Raw genomic sequence first — 26,340 nt, forward strand, 5'->3', positions numbered from 1 at the left:
TGCCATTGCCGGTCGGCGAGCCGACCTTAGTGCATTAGTGGCTGTGAGTTTCGATTCGCGTACGATAATAATTGGATAAAAGGCCGCCCGTTGGTAAAATGTTGGTTTCCCTCTCGGTCTTCAGTCGACATCGACAGGTCGTGTCGCGATACACGTGTGCCGGGCGTTCGGTTGCTTGAGATGATCGTTTGCCGCCAAATCCTCAACGTCGTCGCATCTAGTCCGAAAACTTTTACTGGATCTTTTTATTGGTATTTTATTATTATTATTATTTTTAATTTTATTTCTTCTTAAAATATCAACATTTAAAATAAAATTTATTTTTTTAATATTTCAATGCTTTAATTTTTTAATTTATTTTGAATTTATAAAAAAATATGTATTTAGTTTTTTAATATTAACTTTATTTTGACGTTTGGCTATACAAAATATATTTATTAAATATTAAATATATTTAAAATGGAACTTATTATAATTTTATTTGTTTATCTTTATGATTACAATAAATTATTTATATAAATTTTAATGGAAGCTTCAAACTATTTTGTAAACATCAAATGACAATAGCAGATATTATATTGTTTATATTTCCACAATTTATGCCTAGGTTCAACAATTCCTCGCTAATTAAATTATCTCCTATCTCTATAAAATGTTTATAATGAACTACATAATTTATTAATATCTAAATTAACATTACGTCAAATTATAAATGGGAAACTATTTCAGTAATTTGCTAAATAAATATAAATGTAATCGTTATAAATTTGTTTATTTATTATTGAATTTAAATCGTTGTTTTCATAAAGTACGAGTAAATATTTAATTAATAATTTTATTACCACAATATATTCTGAACGAATCATGCCTGTGATTCACATATAGTCAAATTTATGCATTAATAAATTAAATATTTAATCTATTTTATGCACAATTTATAAATTTGTTCATTATTGTTGATTTATGTATAGCGTATAAATTAATTTTAAATTGAGTGTTGTTATTTTATATTGTGAATAATTTTAAATTAATTTTATGGTAAAGTTTTATGATTTTTTAAATTTAAGTCATTAAAATAGCATATAAGGACTAATTAATTTTCTAACATGTTCAAATTAAACGTTATTGTGTTCTACAATAATATGTGATTTATAAAATTATTCAAATGATTTATTTTGTTACTAAATAAATAAAAATAAGTTTTTTACAATTTTATTTTTGGTTAAAATATTACACAGAACTTAATTTCTGTGTGTACTTTTGTTTAAACTCATGTCTAACAATAAACTATGTTTGTTTTATTCATTTGAACTTAAATAAATAATCATGACAACGAATTACGATAAAATTTATGGCCATAATTACTTTTAATTTAGTTGTTCCAAATTAAACCATAAATGAATATTTTGATGTTTTTTCATCAAGTCCGTAATTCATTCAACGTAACAAAATAAAACTATTCTTCGTAATAGACATGTTGTTATATGAACATTTATCGTTTTAAATTCCTTAGAAATAATTTTAATGACTGATAATTACTTCAATTAGGTACTTTGATTAAAATAAATTGTGTCTGGTTTTACAAAGATTAAGTACATATTTACTGAGAAATATTTAACATTTAAAAAAATATATCAAGGTAGTGAAATTTTAAATGAGTTACTTTTATTTAAATTAATTATGAAAAATGTAGTCATTTAAATATACATAATTACATGTTCTTGCGTACTGCATTTCAATTTAATAACAACTTTTAAATATAATTTATAATTCTATAAAAGATTCAAATTCAAAGTAACATTTTTATTTTACTTCATGAATTTATTACTGAAATAAGTTTTACTTAGAATAAGTATATTTTACAGTAAAATATCTATCTTTATAAAAATACTAAATTAATTAATTTTTAAATAAATAATTTTCATTTAAATAAATTATTAAGTAAATTTAGTTATTTAATAATATATAATTGTATATTTCTAATTTATTAACAACTTTTAAATATAATTTATATTTATTTATTTTATTTTATTTTAATTCAAGAATTTGTTACTGAAATAAGTTCTACAAATATTAAATAATTATTAAGTTTCATAGTTAATTTTTAGTTACTTTCATTTAAATAAATTATGAAGGATTTAGTTATTTAATAATACATAATTACATATTTTCAATTCAATTAGGTAACATCTTTTAAATATAACTTATAAATCTATCAAATATTCAAATCAAACCACCCAAAGTAACATTCTTATATAAGTATTTATTATTGGAACGAGATTTATCAAAAAATAAAACTGGTATCAAAATAATAAAGTTTTCTATATTATCCATTTTAATTAAAAATCTGCATTTGTATAATTTCAATAAACAATTAAAAATTCCGAAACACGTCGATGATTTTGAATTCAAACTCTGTTTATAATATATTATTAATTAGAAAATTATATTTAGCCAGTTGAATTATTTTATCGGATTACGTTTTTAATGCTACAGATGATTAAATTAAACGCTTTGCTTTCGAAAACGATTTCAAAGAATTGCTTAAGATCGTTTTAATCGGAAAACACCTCAATGCGAATTATTCATCCACATACGTTTATGGTGTTCTCTTGAAGGTTGAGAGAACAATACTTGTTGGTAATTATGTTGGTACTGGTCAAACAGGAAACGTTTTTATAACTTTATAAAAATTTATGTATAAAACAAATTTCAAAAAGTATATCTTTATAATAAATTATTTATTATTGTTATGTTAAAAACAAAACAACATTTAATTACACACTAGCATAAATGATTAAATGTAATTACGATTACTAGGAAAAAATAAACTTAATATACAGATTTATCTAACGATGAATTAATCATTATACAATCTATTGGTTATTCCCCTAAAAGTAACGATATAAAATCTAATCAATTAGCACTTACATCAAAGATTTAAGTGGGTTAATTTTCAAAGGAATTCACAAGTATAAAAAAATTCTTTCAAGGATTTAATTTTCTCCATTACTTCCACTAAAAAACTTTCAGGTTACTGAAGTTTATTATCACACTTATAAAACCATGCGACATTTTTGTTAACACGTTGTGCATTGTTGTGTTTCATTAAGTAGCACATTATTTCTAAACAAGTTTGTGTTGCTAAAACAGCAGTTATGTTTTTAAGCCTTTTTATAAATATGCAGTGTGTTGAAAAAAGTGAATTAGTCAAGAGAAGATTTTGTAACACATTTTAAAAATAATTTAATTATAGGTACTTTTTATTTATTGGTTATTCACATTATGAAATTTCAAAACTTTTTCTGCGTTGCATAATTTAACATTTAATTAAATTTAATAAAGTTAAAACAAAATTCACTGCCATAAACTGCCTTAGATAAAAAAATGTCACACGAAACGCAAAATAACAACAAAATGCTTTTAACGCTATTAAGTATTTAAGTATGATGTCAGACGTTAAACAAAGTACCTAATATAATATTGGTGACATCCTCCTTATAAAGTAATGCTTGGATTACTTTCTTATTTTTGATTTATTAAGAAAAACTCATGCGGAAGTATTAACTGAAATTAGAAAACATAAATAGTAAATTCCAGGAAGGTTTCTAAGTAATATTTTTACATTTGAAGGTGTAATATGCATTGTACCTCAAAGGAAAATAGTGAATAAATAAATTTATCAACCTATTCAAATGGTTCATCAGAATTCAACTTTCTATGCTTCTAATTGGAAGATGTTATCGAGAAAATCGTGCTATTCCATATTAAATGTTGTATGTTGACACGATGTATTTAAACGTTTACTGACAACACAAACGTCAGCATTAAGTTCAAAAACATTTTGTTACATCAATGATGTAACTAAAATAAATAAATCTTGTTTAAATTTTTGAAAATGTTAAAAACTCCTTAATTTATTTCTATTGATTATGGGAATGACCCAATATGCAAAACGGTGGGTCGTCACTTTCTTCGAAATGTTAAAACCTTCAAGCATTATTAAATAATCCTTACAACAGCTTCTAATGTGGATTTAATTTAATAAAGACTAAAAGTGAGAGTAATTGAAATTAGCACCTCAATAGAGACAAAAACTAATAAAGTTACTTAAAATATAGTTTCGTGAAAGCTAACGAGTCTTGCTGCGTTTTACATATTCAGCAATTTTTACAACCTCCAATTTGAATTTTATTATTATAATAAACAGTAATTAAAACTTGTAAATTATTGTATTTACATATAAAAAACCCAATACACCGGCTATTAAAAGTTCTTCGTACCACACGCGATCAAATCTAATTTTAATGTTAAAACAACTGGAAAACAATAATAGGTACAACGTTAATTGTTAATTTTTTATTTATTCGTACAATTTGTTAAGTCTGAATAGTAATAAATATTGCACAATAATGAAAGGATTCATTTCACTCCAGGTGAAGGTCGCAAGTGCTTTATTTACAGTACAACAGATCCGGACTGTTACTGAGGAATTCACTTAATCGTATGAAATATCAATCCTGCAAAAGTAATAAAATACACCGTTAATTATCTCAATGCACAATTCCCCCAGCTCATAAAATCACTTTTTCTTTCAGATACACAATAAACAAGTTTGCTGTGGAAGCAACCAATAGAAACATTGTGATATAACTGTGATAAACCGGAACTGAAAATGGAGGACATCGGGCACAACACGACCTCCCCCAAATTTTGGGAGGCCGACGACCTCATAGTGGCGAAAGTGGTGTCCATGTGCGTGCTGGGTGTCGTGTCGTTCATCATAGGACTGTTACCGATCAAACTCACCAAACTCATATCGATAAAATCCGTGAACGGTGACAAAAACTTGTTGGTATCGTTGTTGTTGTGTTTCGGCGGTGGCGTACTTTTGTTCACCACCTTCATACATCTGCAGCCCGAAGTACGAACGGCCTTTCAACATCTCGAAGCCGAACATGCGGTGCCCGACATCGGGGTGCCCATGTCCGAGTTGGTGTTCTGCATCGGTTTCTTCTTCGTCTACTTCATCGAGGAAGCGGTCCATTGTTGTCTGGACAGCAGGACCCACAACACGGAGCTGCACAGAACGTTGTCGATGCGATGCAGCTCGCGGAAGAACAAACTGACCATTCCCAGGGTGACGTTGAACAAATTCGACGACGGGAATCTGAGCTACATCAGCACCTCGAACAAGGAGCTGCTCAACTCCATGAGCTCGGTCAGCATAGAGAAGTCGGGTCACAGTCACCACGTCATGGATGACGAACTTCAGAATTCGTTCAGCGGATTTTTGGCCGTGTTGGCACTGAGTTTTCACGCCGTGTTCGAAGGTTTGGCCGTGGGGTTGGAGGCGTCGGTGCAAAAAGTTTGGTATCTGTTCGCCGCCATCGCCACCCATAAATTTGTAATTGCCTTCTGCGTCGGCACCGAATTGGCCACGTCCAAAACGAAAACGTTGCTCGTGCTCTTGTACATGGGCACGTTTGCCGTTGTCTCACCTTTAGGTAAGTCAAATTCCTTTGATACAATTTATTGGATTCTAATTATTGGTGACTTCCAGGAATTGGCATTGGACTGATTTTGAGTGATGGTGAGAACAATGCGGAAAATTTGATTTCAACCATACTCCAAGGTATGGCGGCTGGCACGCTTCTGTACGTTGTTTTCTTCGAAGTCCTTTCCAGAGAAAGAGGAAATAGTCATCGCGGCATATGGCAGCTAATGGCCATCATAATGGGATTCGCACTTATGTTTGGTCTACAATTTATAAGTAAGTGTTTCATCTCCGTAAATCTATTTCTATTCGATCCAATAATAATTACTTTAAATTGAATAATTATACTGGATAACCAATAATTTCATATGACGCAAATTTACGTGCATGCATGTAACGTCAGTTCTTAATATTATTTATTGGAAATGCCAGAAATACCTGTTACGAAAATTATATGTATGCGTATTCTGAAAAACAATGACCGTAAAAATAAACTACTATTAGTGACTGTAACTAAAACGAATTATGTCCGGTAAATCCCCAATCAATGAATATTTAATACGAATGAATGGAATATGTATAACCATGTATAACATGGTAACATGAAACTAGAATTAAGATTTGACGGGTTTGCTTCACATTACCTTTTAGAACATTTCTGAAGGTGTGGGTATCACTTAAATAGGTCATATTGTAGGTCACATCATAACTGACAATATAGTCTATCCAATTAATAACAAGCATATGATGATTGTCAATGAGTCAGTTTCTCTAATTTTAATAACAGTTTTTTAAATTTTTTATCAATAAGTGCATTTAAATTTTCTACTTTTCATGTACAGAAAATAGTTATGGTGGTTAAAATGAAAGTATGAGGCAGTTTGGCTTACTTTAATGGCTGTTTTTTAATTTTTTTATCAACAAGGTGTATTTATATTTTCTACTTTCTTAGACAGATGTTAATTAAAAGTACATGGTGCTTAAAATGACAGTGTGAAGCAGTTTGGTTAACTTTAATGGCTGTTTTTAAATTTTTTATCAATAAGTGTATTTAAATTTTCTACTTTTCCTAATTAGACATTGAGGGAAGTACAAGGTGGTTAAAATGAAAGTGTGAAACAGTTTGGCTAACTTTAATGGTTGTTTTTTTACTTTTTTATCAATCATATTTGAAATTTCTACTTTACATGTGTGGTTAAAATCAAAGAGTTTAATTGACTTTAATGATTATTTTTTATTATTTTTATCATCCTATTTAAATTTTCTTTTTTCTATATATTAATAAGAAGTATATAATAGGAAAGTGTAAGTCAATTTGGCCATTTTTGGATTTTTTTGTTAATGCTTGTATTTAAATTTTTTTATTAATTAAATTACTCACTTTAATGGTTGTTTTCTTAAAAATATATGTATTTAAATTTTCTACTTTTCTGATAGATACATTAATTAGAATTAATATGATTCGTAAAAAGAAAGTGAGTCAGTTTGGCTCACTTTAATGGCTGTTTTTTATTTCTTTATCAATAAGTATATTAAAATTGTCTACTTCTAATACATATATTAATTAGAAGCGCATGATGGTTAAAACGAAAGTGTGACTCAGTTTGGCCAACTAAGCTGATTTTAATTTTTTATCAATAATTATATTTAAATTTTTCACTTTTTCTATATACTATATATATTTATATTGTTTTGTAATGAACACATTAATATTTAAGTATTCAATGTGAATCATTTTATTTTCAAATAAATAAATACTGATCACTAAAAGTAATAATACATAATAGCAGAAAAATATTAAGCAATGACTGCATTCCATTACGTTTGATCACCTATATGAGTTAGTCAATAATTATACTATTACAAATTACTTATAAAAAAATCAAGTTATCAAATATATAAAATCATCGTCTGACTTCATAAAATTCTTTAAAGAACATGTTTTCTTGAAGGTTAATGAAGTAATTACAAAACATTTAAAATTAAGGATACTAATTGCTATTAAATGAAAGGATATTTTCTCTTTGCCAATAATCGAGAGTGAAAGTTCGGCAAATGTTTTAATATATGTATTAGAAATATTACTGTTTAATACATAAATATCGTGTAAAAAGGAGATTCTTGAATTTAATCTTGGGCAATAAAGATTACATAATTTTTTTGAGAAATATTCGCAATATTGGTATTCAAAAATTTGTCACCAAATTTATGCAAATATTTCCATAAATCCATTAATGTTGGGCCAATAACCTTCAATCTCGATAAAATATCTACGGAACAGCGGAATTTACTAATTGTCGACATTGTTGCTACACGAAATGCCAAAAATGAAATAAGACAGGATGTTTCAACTTGCCGTTAAATTGATAGTTTCCCTAATTTCGCATTTTAAGTGATTCACTTACTTAGATCCGTCTTGGTGATGTGCAAATACACGTGAAGGCACGTTGGTGCCACTACGCAGTATAAACAAACCGATTGTACCGCAAACAGTTATTTTTATTTTAATAAATCTAAATTACAGTTATTAATTTAATAAGTTGCGCCGAATTTAATGTCTTCACAACTGGTTGATTTAAAATTAGTATAATCAGAAAGTAACGTTTTACTTTTACTTTTATTTCATTGTAAATTGTTACGGAGAAGTAATTTTAAATTTTTTGTCATATTTGTTTGTTATGATAAGTAATTTGTAATCAAATATTTGCATAAAGTAAATGAACGACGCACATGCACATATTAACATAGACATGTTAATTGATGTTTCATCTATAAAAACTTGTTTACCAAGGAGGATTTGGGTACCGAATTATTTACACTTGTTTTTTATATATCTCCTAACAGTTCCTGAAAGTTTTGGCATTGTTACGACAACATCAAATCTTTTAATGCGCCAAACAATAAAAACGTAACAATGGTTGAGGAAGAGCCGACAAAATGAATTATTTATGTTCCAATTAAAAGCGGATGATGTGTTAAATTAGACATGGTCATGGTTTGAATTATGCAAAACGATTCAACTGGAATTTATTTCGCCAACGCTGAATAAATATTCTAGATAAATGTTTGATAGTTAAAAATATATACTTACTTCTGTTCTTAATGTCTTATTTTTTCTAAATTGTGCAAGTAGAAATTTGTCTCGTTCTAAAACAGAAAATTGTATAAGCAAACTTTACTGGGTTTTCCTTATTTTACACTGAACAATTCAATGCAGTGAGAAAATTATATAATGAGATTACATTATGGGAATATCTCAGAAAGACTAAGAGAAACGTGTGACTAATTAGAACAGTATTACGTCGTTTTACAGTTATCTAGTTATTGGAACTAGATTACCGACTGTCTTAATTTGAAACTCAATAAATAATTTAATATTACACATTGATTGATTGCGACTTATCCGGATATGAATTAAATTTACTGTGTTTTATATGAAAGAGCTGACCTTTTAATTGACCTTTAAAAAATATTTTAAGTACAAGCTTAGAAATACTAAGTTGTAAGAAATATAATTGGCTAAGTAACGTGACTCAAAATATGCAGGAATAAATCATCACATTTAAATCTAATGATTTCATAAAAGATTGATCATATAAAGAAGGTCTTCAAGTGTCACGTGTTTTTGAAAACAGAATTATTTTTTATGCTAGAAAAATTATTATGAATATTAATAAAATGATTAATTCAATTTGTAATTCATTAAATTTAATTATCTTTCTGCATAAAATATTTGCATATTTTCAAATCTATGATGTAACTCAAATCATATATTATTGTTGGCTGAAAATTGAAGTAAGTTAATCATGAATAAGTTTGTAGTCCTTAGACACTAGTTTACAGTAAAAATATTAAAGTAATTTGGATCAGATATATATAAATATACATTGATTATGTATAGAAACATTTTGAATTTCTTGAAAAGGTCAACATGCTTTTTAAAATGTTTGCCTTTACCACCCGTAAATTTTCGATAGAGTTTAATTCAGATGATTGAGCTGGCTACTCTAAAACTTTTTTTTTTTGTTCTTTGTGCATTCTTGACTTAATTTTGTAGATGTTTTGTTTTAGTGTCACTTCCCACTGTTCAAAATTTAATATAATAAATTACAACACGTTATTGTACTTTTCTTTATTCATCCTTTCGATGTGACAAATTGGGCCCATACCATGCCACCATGTTTTAAAGTGGTACAAACATACTTTGGGCTTAATCTCTCATTTTTAGGACGTCTGACAAATATATTACCATCACGTCAATCTTCTTCGTACATTTTTAGATAAAAGTTGAGGTTTTTTCGTACTTTCTAAACTCTACTTTTATAAGGATAAATATCTAGACATGTACTGAAATTTTTAGATATTAATAATCTTTTTTTTTATGTCCAATACAATAGATTCATAAATATGTAGAATAATATATAAATATCGTTGTTGAACTAAGAAAATATTAATACATTGCTGTGTGATTAGTCACATTAAATTACATTTCAAGTTCCGTTTAACTTTAATTGTTATGTTGAAAGAACAAAGAGTTTTGTAGGTGTTAACAATGGAGTCCTTTTAAGTTACCTCGCCATAACGGTTTTGTTATACGCAATATGTTGTTGCCCCTAAAGAAAAATGTTTTTAGTACATAATAATAGCTTAATTAATTAATAACTAATATGAATATAACTGAAAACGGGTAAAAGTCTCCAATGAAAGTTTTAAGTGGTATGCAAATTTACCAATCACATTTAACTACTCTAACTGCTAAAAATGTTGGTTATACAAGAGCTGGGGTTCAATAATAGATGTTAACCAATTGTCCGTCACGTGTAGTTTTACTGCAAGCGGTTTTATTAATCCATTAAAGAAGCATTTGAATTAGCCATCAACTATTCTCGGTTATCAATTAATCACCACTGCAAAATTTAAAAATTTATACTCATTTTAATGTGCTTTAAAGGCAAAACAATTTTATGTTCAATATCAACTCTTATCACAGTACATTAATTTTCAATTAATCCTTATCACGATTTAATTTTAATCCATTAGTCTTTTAATTTCTTAAAGTTAAATATTTATTTATGAAGCAGTTATTATTTTATATCTGTAGAATTTTAATATACACTTTAATTTGACTATTATCATGTCTTATGAATAATTGAATTTGAATAACTTAAATAATGGTAATAATTAGCAGAAATTTTAGATTTGCTTTTGTGACTATTAAAATATTTTACTACCTTATGTTGTAAAATATTTTTGAAATTTAACCTTTTTTGATAAAGCTATTACACAACAATTAATTAATGTGTGAATATTTTCAATTTATTGTTGTTCTTTTAAACAATTTATTCGTTAATAAATATGAGCAAAATCGTTTAGATTTTTGCCGCCACTTTATTTATAGCACAAGTTCAATACTCCTTGCGACATTTTGTTGCCCAATAAATTATAATATGTGGGTGAATCAAGTTGTTAGTATTCTTGTTGCAGTCAGCAATAAACTGCCATTCTTAGTAAAACAGATTTAAAAGGTACAAAAATATACATGTTATTTAGTTAATTTAACCATACGGTTAAACAAAAGTACTTATGTTCATGTTCCTATTTTTAAAACGGTAGTAGTAGGCATCTCATGTATATTTACTCTGTCAAAAGAACAATAAAATTGTCTTCTCATCGCCATTTGTTAATAAAAGCAGACAAATTCCTTCACGATTCGCATCTCCAATACGTAACAGTAAATAATTCTTAGGTGGATATCATTATAACGTCTTGAACATATTGATATGCAGTTAACAGACAAGAATCCAATTATAGGCATCTGGCCGTATTAATTATTAATATATTTTTTAAAATATTCGTTGTCTGTTTCGAGCTGAATAAATTAATTTTTAAAATTTATTAAACACGCATAAATTTGTGCGAAAAATTCACACAAGGTAACTTTGTAGTTGACATGTTTATTGTTAATGTATGTTGATATGTCGATTGAGATTTAAATAATTTTTTACTTAACTTTTTAATGACGAGCTTGGTATGTAACCTAGTGAACTGCTACCATATAAAATGATTTCGTATGATTAAAGAATAAGATAATTTAATTACTTTTATAAACAATTATGTCATAAAAATGATATAATTTAATGACCTTTTATTTTAGCTGATTAAGATATTTAGGAGACATGTAATCAATTATGGCAAGGCGTACGATTAGGCGTGCTTATAAGGTGACCACAAAATCTAAATTTCAAGGGTATCAAAAACCCATTTCCTCGTTCTTGAAAGTCAAAGTCGTTGAAAAACTTGTCTTGCCTTTAATTTGGGTGGTGCACAGAAAAACTGGAATAATGTATGTATAATAACCTGCATGGAATTGCGGAGATTTATTTCTTGGTACCATGATAAATTGGTACTGCAAAAAAGATTTTTAGTGGTATTCCTTGTATCCGATCTGATACATGAATCAACAATTTCGTCAAGGGCGTTATTTAATATAATTAATGATTGTTAAATTTTGGTTTTTTATTCATTTGGTTGGAGTATTTAGTATATACCACAAGGCTTTCATCAAATTTATTTGTGTTGTTCTACTAATGTAAATGATATACTTTATTGTCTATTTAACGAAGATTAAATGATTATGTTTTATAAACTTAAGTATTAAATAAGGCTATTCTTAGTAGTAGTTTACTATTTGTTTCACATATAAAAATACACGAACCTTATACGTTGTAAAATCGACAATTAAACAAACAATAACAATTTTATATTAAATTTCAATGACTATTTTGTGCGTAAATTTTCTTGCCTGTTCGCACCAATTTGTTTCATAAGTAAATGTTGTTGTTTCCAACTTTCGCACATGCGCTTTAAGATTGGGCTATTGTTTGAAAAGTAGGGAAGCTGAGGCGTGCCTCTAGCCAATGAGATAACTACAAATACTGAGACAAACGAAGCTCCCAAATGTTGCTGATTTTTCAGTTTCAAAAAGTACTTGGTTTTTAATACTGCTTTCTCTTTTTTGTTACAATATAGCGTCAACCAATAATAAAATGATATAAATGCAAATAAATGTGAATTGTTAGTTATAATTGCTATGATAAAATGTTTGTTGTTAAAGAATTAAACCGTCCAATTATAATTTGAATACTTTAACAAATACGAGACAAAAAACTGCGGATATCCTATATATTGACACTGTAAATTTGATTCACTAACAGAAAGTACAGTAATGAATAAATTATTTTGTTGGTCATGTCTTTTATTTTTAAAGGATACTGAAGATATTTGGTTTAAAAAGGGCTTTTGTGGACTAAATTTACATGACAAAAGCATTGATCATTTGAAAATAAAATATTGTTTTAAAATATTTAAATAGACATAAATATATATACATATAAACATAGACAAACCTTAATTTTGCCAATGATAATAAAATACTTTTCAATGACGTTCTATTAAAATCAAATAAATCCTTGATCATTTACCTTGCTAAATTCAATTTATTGTAGTAAATATGCCTTGCAAATTTCCAAAAAATATTCATGGTTTTTGATTATCCAATATGTGGTTGTTCATTGGTTCTTTAACATTTTAAATAAATCCATCAAGGATTATCTAAACTACTGCTAAGCAATCTACGCAACTTAGTATCTTAATTAACTTGTTGGCTTTCTTCTGGAAAAGCCCGCAACGTTAAGAACACGGCCAACAAAAATTGAATTAATCACGCCGGAGTCCCATGAAGGAGTGCTGCATTGCAGACAGTTTCGACAACCGGAGAGTAGAAAGCCGACCGGTGATTCAGTGGATCTCGACCCGGCGTGACCGACAAATGATACGAGCTGGTCGAATACGAAAAGCAAAAGTTTTGATTACTCTCGAAGGTTAGTCGCGGTCAATAACATTTTTGTACTGACACTTATTTTCTAACGACGCCAGTTTTCCGACCGATTATGTTTCCCTTTTCTTTACCTTGTACGTGATCAGTTCAGTCGGCTTGGGCGATGCCGTTCTCTGTTTACTTTTTCGACGGACCGCGTTAAAAACTAAACTAGTAGGTTAATGGGCCCAACGCGAATTTATTTGCATGTCACGTCTTGAATAATTTGTTGGTTAAACTCAAGAGTTTAATTGTAAATTTGTTTTATTTTAAAACCTAATTATTACAACATGCAGCCTCTCTAAATTGGAGGAAAAGTTGTACACTTTTCTTTAATAGAATATTTTGAACAAAATTTGCTAGTTCACAGATTTCAGTGAAATATTGAAGTCAAATTTTTTAAAGAGATCACTGAAGTTATAATATTCCAAAATTATTAATATTACATTAAAATTTAGTTTTTTACAATATTAAAGATTTTTAAATGGACGAAAAAGGGATACTGTCGTAACTAAAATATTTTAAGACCACACCATTTTATAATATTTCAATGTTGTTTTAATATTATTTTAAAATATAGTTCTTTTTACAATATAAAAGTTTTTAAATGGAAGAAGAAGTTAAATACTTTTCTTCATTCAAGATTAAAATATCATAGTCAATATTTTAATATAGTTACATCTACAATTTGAGGAAGTTTTTACTTTGTTCCATAGAACATTTAGAACAAAATTTGTTAGTTCAGATCAGTTCAACACAGATTATTCCTGTGAGACAACATCGTAAGTCAAATATTTTAAGATCTTGAACTTATTTAGATATTATTTTAATATTAACTGAAAATCTAGTTTTTGACAATATAAATGATCTCTAAAAGGAAGAAGTTTACTACCCTTTTTCAAGACCATCAAGATTAAAATTTCATAGTCTATATTTTAATGTAGTTTTTTATAATATACAACATCTTTTAAAGAAAAAGTTGCTCTATTTTTTTCAATAGATCATCAAGAACATTATTTGTTAAATTAGATCAGCATTTCACAAGTCAAATACGTTAAGAATAAATGATTAAAATTATACTATTTCTTGTGTTTTACAATAAAAAAGATCTACATCTACATAAAACATATGTAAATTTGAGAAAAAGTTGACCACTCTCTTCCTCAATAGAGCAACAAAAACAATATTAGCTCAGATCAGTAACTCACAGATAAATACCTAAGTCAGAGCAAATCTCTGAAATTATAATATTTCCAATATAATCTTATTGGAAAAAGTTTATACCAACATTTCCTTTATTACATAATATAATTAGTCCATAACTTGTGTTAATAAGAAAAAATATTAATAGGTACAATAAGTCCGGTGTATAATAAGCCTCCATAAAAGGTGCCGACTTAAAACAAAGTCGACACTAATCGAAAACTAGAAATGTGAGTTCAGGGGGACAACGAACCGGACAGTGAATAATTTCGAAAGAAAAAAAACCATCATGCCTACGTTTAAGATATTCATGTTTTCACTAATTTGTATTAATTCGAAATTAAATTATAATCCAGCTGTGCCGATTTACAATAACATTCTTTTCAGCAAATTGCACAAACAATACACCCCAACGTTTCTCTTTGCGCGAACGCAATCACACAATTACTTTTATTCTCGATAACTGTATATGGTAATAAGAGTGGAATGGCACAAACAGAAATCCGTAGCCTTGCTGAGGAAAAGTAATTTCAAACTCTAAATATATCAAGGATAACGGACAATTTAACGCTTCCAACAAATTCTATTGATTATTTAATAATTAGAAACTGTGCTACGATTGCGATCGGACTGATATCCATGCGAGGAAACCTTGATTGGTGATATTTGAAATTTGTGAAAATCGACTTTCGAAGCGGGCACAATCACATGAAGCATGCAAAGTGGAACGGCGGTGCATAAGCCGGTTGCATTGTATGCTAATTTCCCAACAGGAAATATCCAAAATATTGTTATTGTTCCTCGCATCCGATTGTGTTAATCCATTTTTGACTTGGCAGTGCTACCGGCATTCGCAAACTACACTACGTTTCTTTGGACGTAGATAATTTGAATTTCCTAGATTAATTCTTATTCTATAAAATGTTACAAATTTTTTTCTAGATTGATCTGGACATAAATATAGCAACATTTCAGCAAGTACCATTTCTGCCAGATTTAATTTTTTTTTTTTTTGATATTCGAGTTATCTATGACTGTGACTTATTTGGTCATAAACTCTACTTGTTTTCCTCGTTCTTGGTTGCGATAAATTATAATTTTTCTTGTAGTTTTACTCCAATCAATGATTAAATAATTATAGTAATCAAAAGACCGCTAGTAAATAATAAATCTAAATTCACAGAGAACAATGAAAGACCACAAAATAAAAAAAGTAAGCAACTTTTTAAAAAATTATTGTCAGTTAATACTGCATAACATTTGATAACAACAATACGGCAATATAATTGTTTATTAGTGGGTATACTTAGGTATTTATTAATATTTTAAAAATTTCAATGGCCAAAAGTAGAGCAACTATAAAATAAAACAACCGTACGTACATTTTTCATTGCTCTATTTAATATCTGGGAGCATATCCATTATCTATAATAACTTCTAAAAACTTTTTTTTCATTGAATTCAGTAGTTTTTCAATACAATCGTTCGATATTTCTTTCCACTGATTTTGCACTTTTTTGTAGAATTCTTTTTATCCCAAAGGTTTTCAATTGGACTGAGTTGGCTAAGACATTACATAGACTCCTAAAGAAGCAAACTGTTCTTTAATAAAAAAAAAATGTTTTCTTTGCTGATTTTCTACCATAGAGACCAGCTACTTAATAATGTTTAATAATCGTCATCGACAAACTGCTAATGCCAATATAACACATCGTTCAATAAGTCCCGAGACTATCCAGAAATGGTCCTAGTAGTACCTAACTGGCCACGTTTCCCTAGAGTACGCCTTTACATGAAACGTGTAAAAATTTCATGTCGATCGGACCACAAACAGCAGAGTTATCGAGGTTAGAGTAAAGTCACTTTGTGATTTGTTTGAAAAATGGAGAAAAGCGAGTTTCGCGTGTTGATAAAACATTGTTTTTTAATGGGTAAAAACACCGTAGAAGCCCAGCAATGGCTTGAAAAACATTACCCGGACTCCTTTGCATCCAAACCAACGATTTGTCGGTGGTATGCTGAGTTTAAACGTGGTAGTACGGACACAAACAATGCGGAACGTTCGGGTAGGCCATTGGAAGCCGTTACACCGGAAAATGTGAGTGAAGTGTTAAAAATCATAATGAAAAATCGCGAAGTGAAGGTCCGTGTGATTGCAGAAATGACACAGATATCATCTGGAAGCGTATTTACGATCCTTCATGAAAAATTGAGCATGAAAAAGGTTTTTCTAAGTGGGTGCCGCGATTGCTTTCGGCAAAGGCAAAATTGAACGAGTTGGGCTTTGATTAGCTGCCCCACCCCCCGTATTCGCCAGATTTAGCCCCCACCGACTACTAGCTATTTGCTGATCTCAAAAAAATGCTCCAGGGAAAAAAATTTGGCTCGAATGAGGAGGTTATTGCCGAAACTGAATCCTATTTTGAAGCAAAGGATAAATCCTTTTATAAACATGGTATAGAAATGTTGGAAAGGCGTTGGAACGATTGTATCATTCTAGAAGGAGATTATATTGATGAATAAAAATGATTTAAAAAAAAATGTTGTTTTCGTTGTTAGTCTCGGAACTTATTGAACTATGTAGTAGACAACGAGTTACGACCATAAAACAGGATCTCTCAATATTTCCACTAGACAAATTTTTCTAATTTTGGAAATAATTCAGTTGATTATTATTGAGTCTTTCGTTTTATTTTAATTTTTCCATTTGCTTAACGTTTCGTTGCCTTTATATCTTTATTGCATAACAGTCAGACAGACCATGAAAGGATCTAAATGTTTATTTTTCATGGTCCGCCTGTTACATGTTTCACAAACACGAAAATATCATTAAAAACGCAAGAAGAATAAAAACGCAATTAAAACCATTGATGGGTCTTCTTCAATACCTCGAAGTGTTAAATAAATTGTTACGCTCTTACTTTTTTTAACCGCGAATTTCGTAAGAATTCACAAACAACTGAATAAATAAATCAATAATTACGTACGTAATTAATATGAGCCTCGCATTGGTTAACCATTATTGTTTGTAGGTGGTAATAAATATTAATATTACCTAAGCAATATTCAAAACGTGGGAAAACACTTGCGGCAGTTTAAAAGCGGGTTGCTTAAATTGTAACATATTCGATTAACCCGAAGACCTATTTTGTAAAGGAAATACATTTAGGTCAATGAGAGCAAATACACAATTTAACCACTTGCTGATATAATCGAGATGAAGGTGAAGGCAAATATTTTACTTATCTACTTGCATCAATCAAACAATACATATTGTCCAGATCGTTATCTGTGTGAAATAACCAAACCGATTCTATAACAGTTTCTAAATACCGTGCATGTATCTCATTAATTCTATTTATAATTAACTCGCAGACTCTGTTTACGTGTGATTATCGATTTATTGCAATAGCCATTGTCTACTGCGTGAAGTAGATTGCATTTTCAATGTCTATTTAAATACGCTATTGTGTCAGGCTTTAAATACTCGTCATTGTTCAAATCGCAACGCCATAGGTATCCACGAATACTTCATACTTATAAAGAGGGAAATTATGAAACAATGTACTTCTGGACGCTTCTGTAAATCTTCGGAATTTATATTTATTAATCGAAGCGTTTCGCAGACGCGATTTATTTTAGTTACGAAAGTCGGTAATTTCCATGCGATTTCTAGTATTATTTACTCGTTTGTTTTCCATTGCCATTTACCTAATAAATAAGCTGGTGAGGATAATTAAAAAATTGAATTACATGTGGCGAGGCATACCGAATATGTTTAATCGTTACTGGGAAAATTAATTTTCTCCAAGTTTGTAGAGAAACTTGTGTTAACCATTTTCTATTTGAGTTTTATGTTGGATTTTAATCCTTTCGGACGTGTGTACGGCACATTGTGCAGTTATAAATACACATTTGACATGTTTATTAATAATCAACGTGTCATATGTTTTCCACAAAAAAATAGTGTTAACTGTTAAGCTTTTACATTATGAATGTGGAACAAGAAATAAATTCTTGGGAATGTTAACTGTTTTGGGGATTGGCATCCTTCATTTGTAGAGGTCAAGTTTGTTTTTACCAGGACACAACAGTTTGGTTTTCAGCAAATTTCCAGTTAATTTAAACATGTCATAAATATGGAATTTCCGTTTAAATACTCGTATACCATCTTGATGATTTTTCTGAAGACATCTTCGTTACCGGTTTGTAATTTTATAATTGGTAACAGTTTTCTAATGAAATTCGTCATCAAGGCTAATTTTTTTCTGCATTTTATCACGTTTTCTGGGAAGAACTTAAGAACAATTGTTTTTTTATTTATTTTTTGTTAAATCATATTGGCCATATATAAACGTAACCATAGGAAGTAACTACGGTAATATCTTAGTTAATTTAAAAACTAAATTTAAAAACTAACCATTGAATCTCAAGAAGCAGTAAGTAAGTGACTCTTGTTTTAGTTTGTTTATGCTTCGTATATCGAGTGAATGTTGTAAATGAGTGTGCCAAAGTTAATGGGTTTTGCTACATATTTGTTATGAATATTCATGTGATACCCCCTTCTACTTTCATGTAACCTACCATGGAATTGGTTCTAGGATTAACCAGAGCTATTTACAAGGTAGATTACGTGTTTTTAGAAGATGGGTATAACATGTTTATTATTAACAAATTTGTATCAGAAACCATTAACTCTAACTCATTCATTTAAAACAACTCATTTCATATGCGAAGCATACAACAAATTAAATCATAAGTCGTTTACTTTAACTGTATCTGCATCAAAATAACAGAAATCAGTGGCAGAATTGTTGAAATATTTCAAGATTTACGTAGAACGCTTTTTGAATACATCATCTATCCCAGATCTAAAAGTGAGGTGCATGGAAAACTAATAAATTATCAGTATATTCAAGAAAAAGAAGTACCTAGGATATCAGCTTCAAAATATTCAAGCCAATAACATCGAATTGTTCAAATTATACATTGACTCCGATGCCAACTACTGAATAGGAATAGTAAATTTCATCGAAGTTGGGCACAGTAAGCTGTATTCATTTGTTAGAGACAAAAATGAAATCCCCAGTGAACGACTCCCTATTTCAATCCAGAATTATCAATTCAACTGGCCGCATACGTTCGTCCTGTAGGAATCGTGTTATTTATCACATGTCATCGATGGCACGAAAAGACCGATGATTGCTTTTGCTCCAACTGAACACACCCATTCTATGTGCATAAGAGTATCCGGCTATATTTTTTTTTCACAATTCAGTTGTCACAATATGGCATAAGTTTATCTAAACAAGGTGGCTATGTATAAACATAATAGTAAGTTGCTATGATTTTTAATACTGTTTAAAGTAATCACTGGGATATCATGAAGTTTTATAAAACTGTGGACTGTGAGTGTAAATTCTACTACTAATTTGTGTTATTAATGTTCATTTGTACTCCCTTCCTCTCTCATATAACCTACTATGGAATTGGCTGTGGTTATAATCAGTTAATTACAAAGTAGGTTGTATGAAAGCAGAAGATGAGTGTAAATTGAATATTAGTAACAAATTAATAGTAGTAGTGATATTGGTTTATGAAACTTTTTGATATACGAAGATTATAACAAATTTAGTCTGTGGTCGTTTCCATTTCGAATATAAAACGTCATACACCGCTTGATACTCTTTGTGCATCATAATTGGAGGTCAAATATATTATTAAACCATATACACTCTGCGACGAAAGAAATTGATGAAACGTTGGAGCAGAAATCAATGGAAGCATTGTTGAAATATTTCGAGGACTACGAAGAACATATTTGACTATAAAATTTACTTCATTTACTTTGAGTACGAGGGATTCTTCTAAAATTAAACTTACAATGGATACATAAACTTCAAAGTCACCCATTTCAAAGCTCCAACATCCCTTGATGGTCTTCATTTTCTGGGAATGACAGATTATTTCAAATAAACATGGACTCCACACACCAACTACTGCATAAGAATACTAAATGTCACTGAAGTTTATCACAGTAAATTGCATTCATTCTTTCGACTCACAAATTCCCAATGAACGACTGCCTTAACTTATATATATAAGTTTTATATATAAATGAACTGGAGTTTATGGATTCGACTACTACTAATTTGTGTTACTAATATCCATTTATACTTCCTCTCTCATTTAACTTGCTTGGAATTGGTAGTAGTTATAATCACTGCTAACTACAAAGCACGTTGTATGATTGTAGTAGTAGATGAGTATAAATTGCATATTATCGAATTATTAGTATAGGAAGTCTTTCAAGATATGAATTTATGAAACTTTTTGATTACAACAGATTAAAAATATAGTTATAATCTCGATACTACTTCGTACATCACAGATCGTGGTCGAAAACATTAAATCCACATACACCTTAAGACGAAGATTTGTAACGTCTTCTCCAGTTTAAATTCAGTGATTGAACTAAATGTAAAAAGATTCTTCTGAAAGAACATTTGATGACGTGCACGTGGCTGAGCAAGAACTAACAAATCAATACTACGGACAAAAAAGACCAGGCGGAACTGACATCCACGTTGAACTGAACATTTTCTATGACGGAGTTGGAAGAATGCCTTCTGAATATTATCGAATTTAACAAAACCAGTTTTATTGTAAAACGAAAATTAATAAATGATTACTTTCTTATTTGTGTAATTAAATTCAATAATTAACCTATGGCTAATATTAATTGTTTGTAAAGTTTTTTAAATAAAAGGCCCTGGGTTTTTAACCAGATAGATGCTTTTGTTTAAATCACATAGACAAACAAACTTATCCTAAAAGGTGTCATTAAGAGTGAGGTGAACACGTGTACGTTACTTTTATTGACAATACTAATGCGTACTAGGAAGTGAACAGATTGTCAAGTATGTTTCTGCTACTGTTAGTATATCTTTATCTCTTCCTATTTATTTTATTTACATAGATCTAATATTATTTAATGTAGACACAAAAACAGAATCAATAAAAAAATATTACTGAATAAAACATGCAACAGTAAAATTGTGCAAAATTGGTCTTCCGTATCTTTTTTTTCTCATCTTGTGTAGTATAACAGCAACGTATAATCTTGTTACGTCTATCCGTTTTACTTTCTGTCGATACTTATTCTACTTTTCATATTTTCACTTTCATTTGAATCAATTTAGTTTCTTTAATAAGTATATCTTAAACTTGTATTGACCAGTATACATTTATCTTGTTCTTGTTTCCTACATTATAAGTATTAAATTTTTAATAATTGCTGTAGAATTTGAAATAAAATTATATTATTATTAGACTATTAGAAGTTATTAAATATTAATATACTATTGTTTTGCATAGATTGATTATAATATTGTCAATTAATATACACGTACGTATTACCAATAAATTTCCTCAATTATGTTCTGATTTTACAAAATATATTTCAACAGTGTTTGGCGTTGTAATAACCCGACATGCAATTGTAAAATTATGCAAGATTTATTTCATATTGTAGATTAATTATTCTTTTTAATTAATACGTTTAGATTTTATAACAATTTAATAAATTATTTTTAACACTAAGTTAACGGGATGTGTAGCTTATTTATTAAATTTATGACTGGTTAAGTTTACGAAACCTAATAATTAAACGTAGTTCATTGCTAATATGTTTTGTTTTTAATTGGTTCACCACAATTGTCACTGTATTTATATAAAATTTGTATACAAAAATAAAGAATTTGTGTTTAGAATTGTTTCTAAGTCACACAAATAAATAAACCGTATAAATCTACACAATGTACTTTGTTATAGGTCACAATGCGCATATTAAACAAAAATTACATTTTTATCAAATGATAAATGTAGTTGATGTAAATACATTGTAGATTTTACACGTGTACATACATTAAATTAATTTATTACCAGAAAATGGTTTATGAACTAAAACTCAATTATTCAAAAACATATGTGCTTAAATTTAATTAGCTTTCGTTTTTTTTTTTTTTTTGAACAACAAAAATAACATGTTTTCTCTAACAAACTCAATACGTCCGGAAATTTAAATTCCTGACACGAATGTTAGGTAACCTAGGCGGGACGTTTTCATTAAGATTTTTCTATTGTTTCAGGTGGACACGATCACAGTCATGGACCGGAGGGACACTCCCACCAGCATAACAATGACCACACTGGACACCACCACCATTCGTTCGTTGGTGCAGAGGACCACAATCACACATATTGATCAAGCCGCAGCAGTTTGATTTTTCTTGCCTAAGCTCAAATATTTAATATTAGTATTATTTAACAAAATAAGTATTCATAGCGATTGATAAAATCTGGCGATTGAATTTTGTTTAGTTGTATTTTTCCTATTAGAACCCTCTCGGTTATTTGTTTATTTTCGAATAAATTGGCAATCGCTCTCGATTTTTGAAATCGATTCTCGAGTATTCTTGTACTATCCGACTGATGTAGCGTATGCGACAGTTTGAAAACAGTAGGACAGTCAATGTATATAATGTAGTCATATCATACTTGCTAATATGCATGGTTCTACTTTTTGAATCTGTTACAAATGATCAACTAAATAGTATTCGATATTGTATAAATGTTTTTATAGTTATGTACACCTATAAAATATTATAAATATTTCAGTACTTTAATATATGTATTTAATAATAGCTAATACAATATTTTTATTATACCGTTTTTTATTAAAATAAATTTATTTCCAATTTTAGAAAGAATTAATGGAAACCTTGATTTAAATAACAACAACATAAGCAAAATTACAAAAATGTTAAGTTGCTTCAATGGCAGATGAGTAGACATTACTTTTAAACTAATGGAACAGTTTAATTAAAGTGAACATTTTTGTGATATACATAATCTATAAATGTATAATTTTCTTGTCATATTATCATCAAAATTAAACAAATCAATTCCCCAGGATGGATCCACCTTGTCGTTGTCCTAGGGCTCAGTAACGCTCCAGAAACCAGTGGCAGTGGGGAGCTAACGGATCCAACACCTGCAAGTCCAATCCATCCCCAGGAAGATCTCGGACCTTCCTCAGATTGGACTTGTTCTTCCGAACCCAGTTGACAGGGAGCTGACATCTTTGTCAGTCCCGTCTTCTGGTTCAGCATACCCCGTATATGCAAATATACGTTCTTTTCCCCCATGTATGATTTATCATATGGTTATGATTTTCGGATCGGTGCCCGGAGAGGGGCTTTTAAACTTTTCCGTCTTTGTCCCACAAAAAAAATCAATTAATTAAATTGAATTAATTAATTATTTTGAGATCATACACAAATGAGTATTTTTTGACATGAGTATTTGTCATATGACAAAAAAATCTTATAATAATTAGTCACTAATATAATATCAATCACTAACAAATTATTGCAATAATTAAATCAATATAAATGGAGGATGAATTTAGCGCTCGAAGAGAAGCCGAACGTGGACGCTTTAAAGAAAAGTTTTATTTAATTGCCATTTATCAAGGAAGAATTGCTTATTTACTAATGTCTTTGTATCTTCCCAATACCCAAGTTCTATCAAGGTAAGCTACATTAACAATATGAACGTTATCTCTATAGAATACGTCTATTTGTTATTCCTTGAAATTTTAGATATACAACAGTGGATTTTTCTAAATATTTATTTCCAAATATGGTTTACGGTTTGGGAATTATGATATACACACGACCTTCTATAAGCATGATCAGTCCTTTCCATAAATTATCATTTAGGTAGGTTTTATAAAATTATGTGATAGTATTTTTGACACTACTCTTATGGTCCATTGTCCAAGTTATATGAAGGGCAAATAAAATATTTTTTATTTCGGGTCTTATAAAAGAAAACCTTCAAATTAAAATCATTTTGAAGTTTTTATTATGTTATAGTTTATATGACTTATATAAATATTAAAATAACGTACTCGTGATATAAATAAATCATAGATGTAACGATAAGAATGAGTTACGCTTGTTTTGTTTTAGCTGTTTGGGATCGCTAATGCTTAACTATGCAAGTTGCTTAATGTACGACTGGTTAAAAGAGCACATTTCCAACACATATATTTTATCATTACTTGGATTTGTTTCTGGACGAATTGCTTTCGTTCATTTTATAGCTTTTCTGTATCATATGGACTCCCGAACCATATATCGGGGAAGAAGAATTATACGAGATCCAGCTTTCGAAGTCATGTATATATAGGATTGCTAGATGTACATTTTATTAAATAGATCATATAATTTTCCTCACATTATACACATAACTACGTTATATAATTGTTAATTTAAATTTATATTAATTAATCAAATCATATAACATTGGACAACTTCAACAAAATATAAATTACTGATCAGTTTCTTTAGAAAAATCTGAAAATATGATTTAAATAATATATTTTGTTTTAGCGTCATGGGATCATTGATGTTTAACCACACTAGTTTATTAGTTTTTCAATGGTTAAATCGTCGTTATTCCCATAGACCGATTTTGTTGTTTTTGCTTGGATACTTTTCGGGACGTATTATGTTATTTTATTTTGATGCAATTTTATATCATATTGATAGAACAACAATATATCCTGGAAGAAGAGCTCCAAAAATACCGCATCTTGAAAGAATATATTATTAATGGAATTTTAAATAAGAATGTAATTAATGAAGTCTTAATAAAATTTGGCTGATTTCCTGACATCAATAAGAAATGCCTAGATGTTTTTAGTTATTTTTACTTAAAATGTTTCACAGATAAAACTTATAGCTACAATTAAGAAAAAACAATGTAGTCTAAATAGTAGTTTATTAACTTATTCGAAGAAGCATAACAATAATGTTGCAAAGTAAATATATTTAAGCTTTCTTTACCAATGAATCAGCATGCTCAACATAATCACGCCCAATTTTAATCAATGCTATGCCTGATCCAATACCACATGCAGTGCAAAGAGCAACATTTTGTGGCACAACACTTCTGAGTATTGCCCAAATAAGCACGGAGCCCAGGGAGAAGGTAACTGCTCCAAATGAACTGAAATAGGACAGTCACATGAGAATTGTTAAAAAAAATAATAATTAACACAAATTACCTGAATAAAAGCTTTTGTTTGTTAGATAGCACTGCTAAATGTTGTCTGTCATACAAGTAGAGCCCAGAACCAAGGATTGTGTTGAACAAGAGAATGTTCGTTATGTCTCTTTTGGGGAAGATTCTGTAAGTAAATATTAATCCATTATTGAAATGACATAAAAAAATCGAGGAATTTACCTTAGCACTAAAGAAGGGTTCATAACATTAACAGAAAGGGCCGTATAACTCAAAGCACCTTGGACCGGCAAATAGTAAAATAGTAGATTTTGCTTGTTGAGTGGCTTTAATCCCAATTTACTAATGAGTGAACAACATTTCTTATCCGCTGACGCTGCCATCCTGCCTGCCTCTTGTAATTTTCGTCTTAAAAACTGAAATTTATATTGAATAATGTCCTAAAATAAAATCACCCTCATGCAATTGTCACATTTACGTAACACCAACCTTTTTATCTTTTATGTAAACATACGTAGAAAGAATAAACTTAGAGAAATATACAATTTACAATAGCTAGTAAATAATATTTAATTTGTAAGTTTGATTCTGATTTGCCCTACTACTATTATTATTTATAAAATTCTTGTTTTCTTATTTAATGTTTTACTGAGGTTGGCACTCCTGTACC

General features: G+C 29.3%; 3 protein-coding genes across 4 annotated transcripts; 2 read left to right on the top strand and 1 right to left on the bottom strand.

Annotated features, from left to right (window-relative positions):
- On the top strand, nt 1-23,302 carry LOC109594244 (zinc transporter ZIP1-like). Its single transcript, XM_020009452.2, has 4 exons — nt 1-251; nt 4,599-5,507; nt 5,564-5,773; nt 22,727-23,302. The coding sequence occupies exons 2-4, from the start codon at nt 4,676-4,678 to the stop codon at nt 22,840-22,842; spliced, it is 1,158 nt and encodes a 385-aa protein (XP_019865011.1). The 5' UTR covers nt 1-251; nt 4,599-4,675; the 3' UTR covers nt 22,843-23,302.
- A 660-nt stretch (nt 23,303-23,962) lies between these two features.
- Nucleotides 23,963-25,003, top strand: LOC109594247 (uncharacterized). The gene is made up of 3 exons (XM_049962564.1): nt 23,963-24,171; nt 24,242-24,361; nt 24,614-25,003. Exons 1-3 carry the CDS (start codon nt 24,032-24,034, stop codon nt 24,831-24,833), a joined length of 480 nt encoding a protein of 159 aa, XP_049818521.1. The 5' UTR covers nt 23,963-24,031; the 3' UTR covers nt 24,834-25,003.
- Nucleotides 25,004-25,410: 407 nt separating this feature from the next.
- On the bottom strand, nt 25,411-26,298 carry LOC109594246 (uncharacterized). Of its 2 annotated transcripts, none has more exons than XM_020009455.2 (4): nt 26,160-26,298; nt 25,893-26,086; nt 25,714-25,836; nt 25,411-25,655 (listed from the first exon to the last, which is right to left on the bottom strand). In XM_020009455.2, the coding sequence occupies exons 2-4, from the start codon at nt 26,051-26,053 to the stop codon at nt 25,478-25,480; spliced, it is 462 nt and encodes a 153-aa protein (XP_019865014.1). In that variant the 5' UTR covers nt 26,054-26,086; nt 26,160-26,298; the 3' UTR covers nt 25,411-25,477. The 2 variants fall into 2 exon arrangements, with proteins under 2 accessions (XP_019865014.1, XP_019865013.1); XM_020009454.2 differs by having other exon boundaries at nt 25,893-26,110.
- Nucleotides 26,299-26,340: the final 42 nt, after the last annotated feature.

This window comes from Aethina tumida, chromosome 2 (genome assembly GCF_024364675.1).
Source record: "Aethina tumida isolate Nest 87 chromosome 2, icAetTumi1.1, whole genome shotgun sequence".
NCBI classification, from domain to species: domain Eukaryota; kingdom Metazoa; phylum Arthropoda; class Insecta; order Coleoptera; family Nitidulidae; genus Aethina; species Aethina tumida.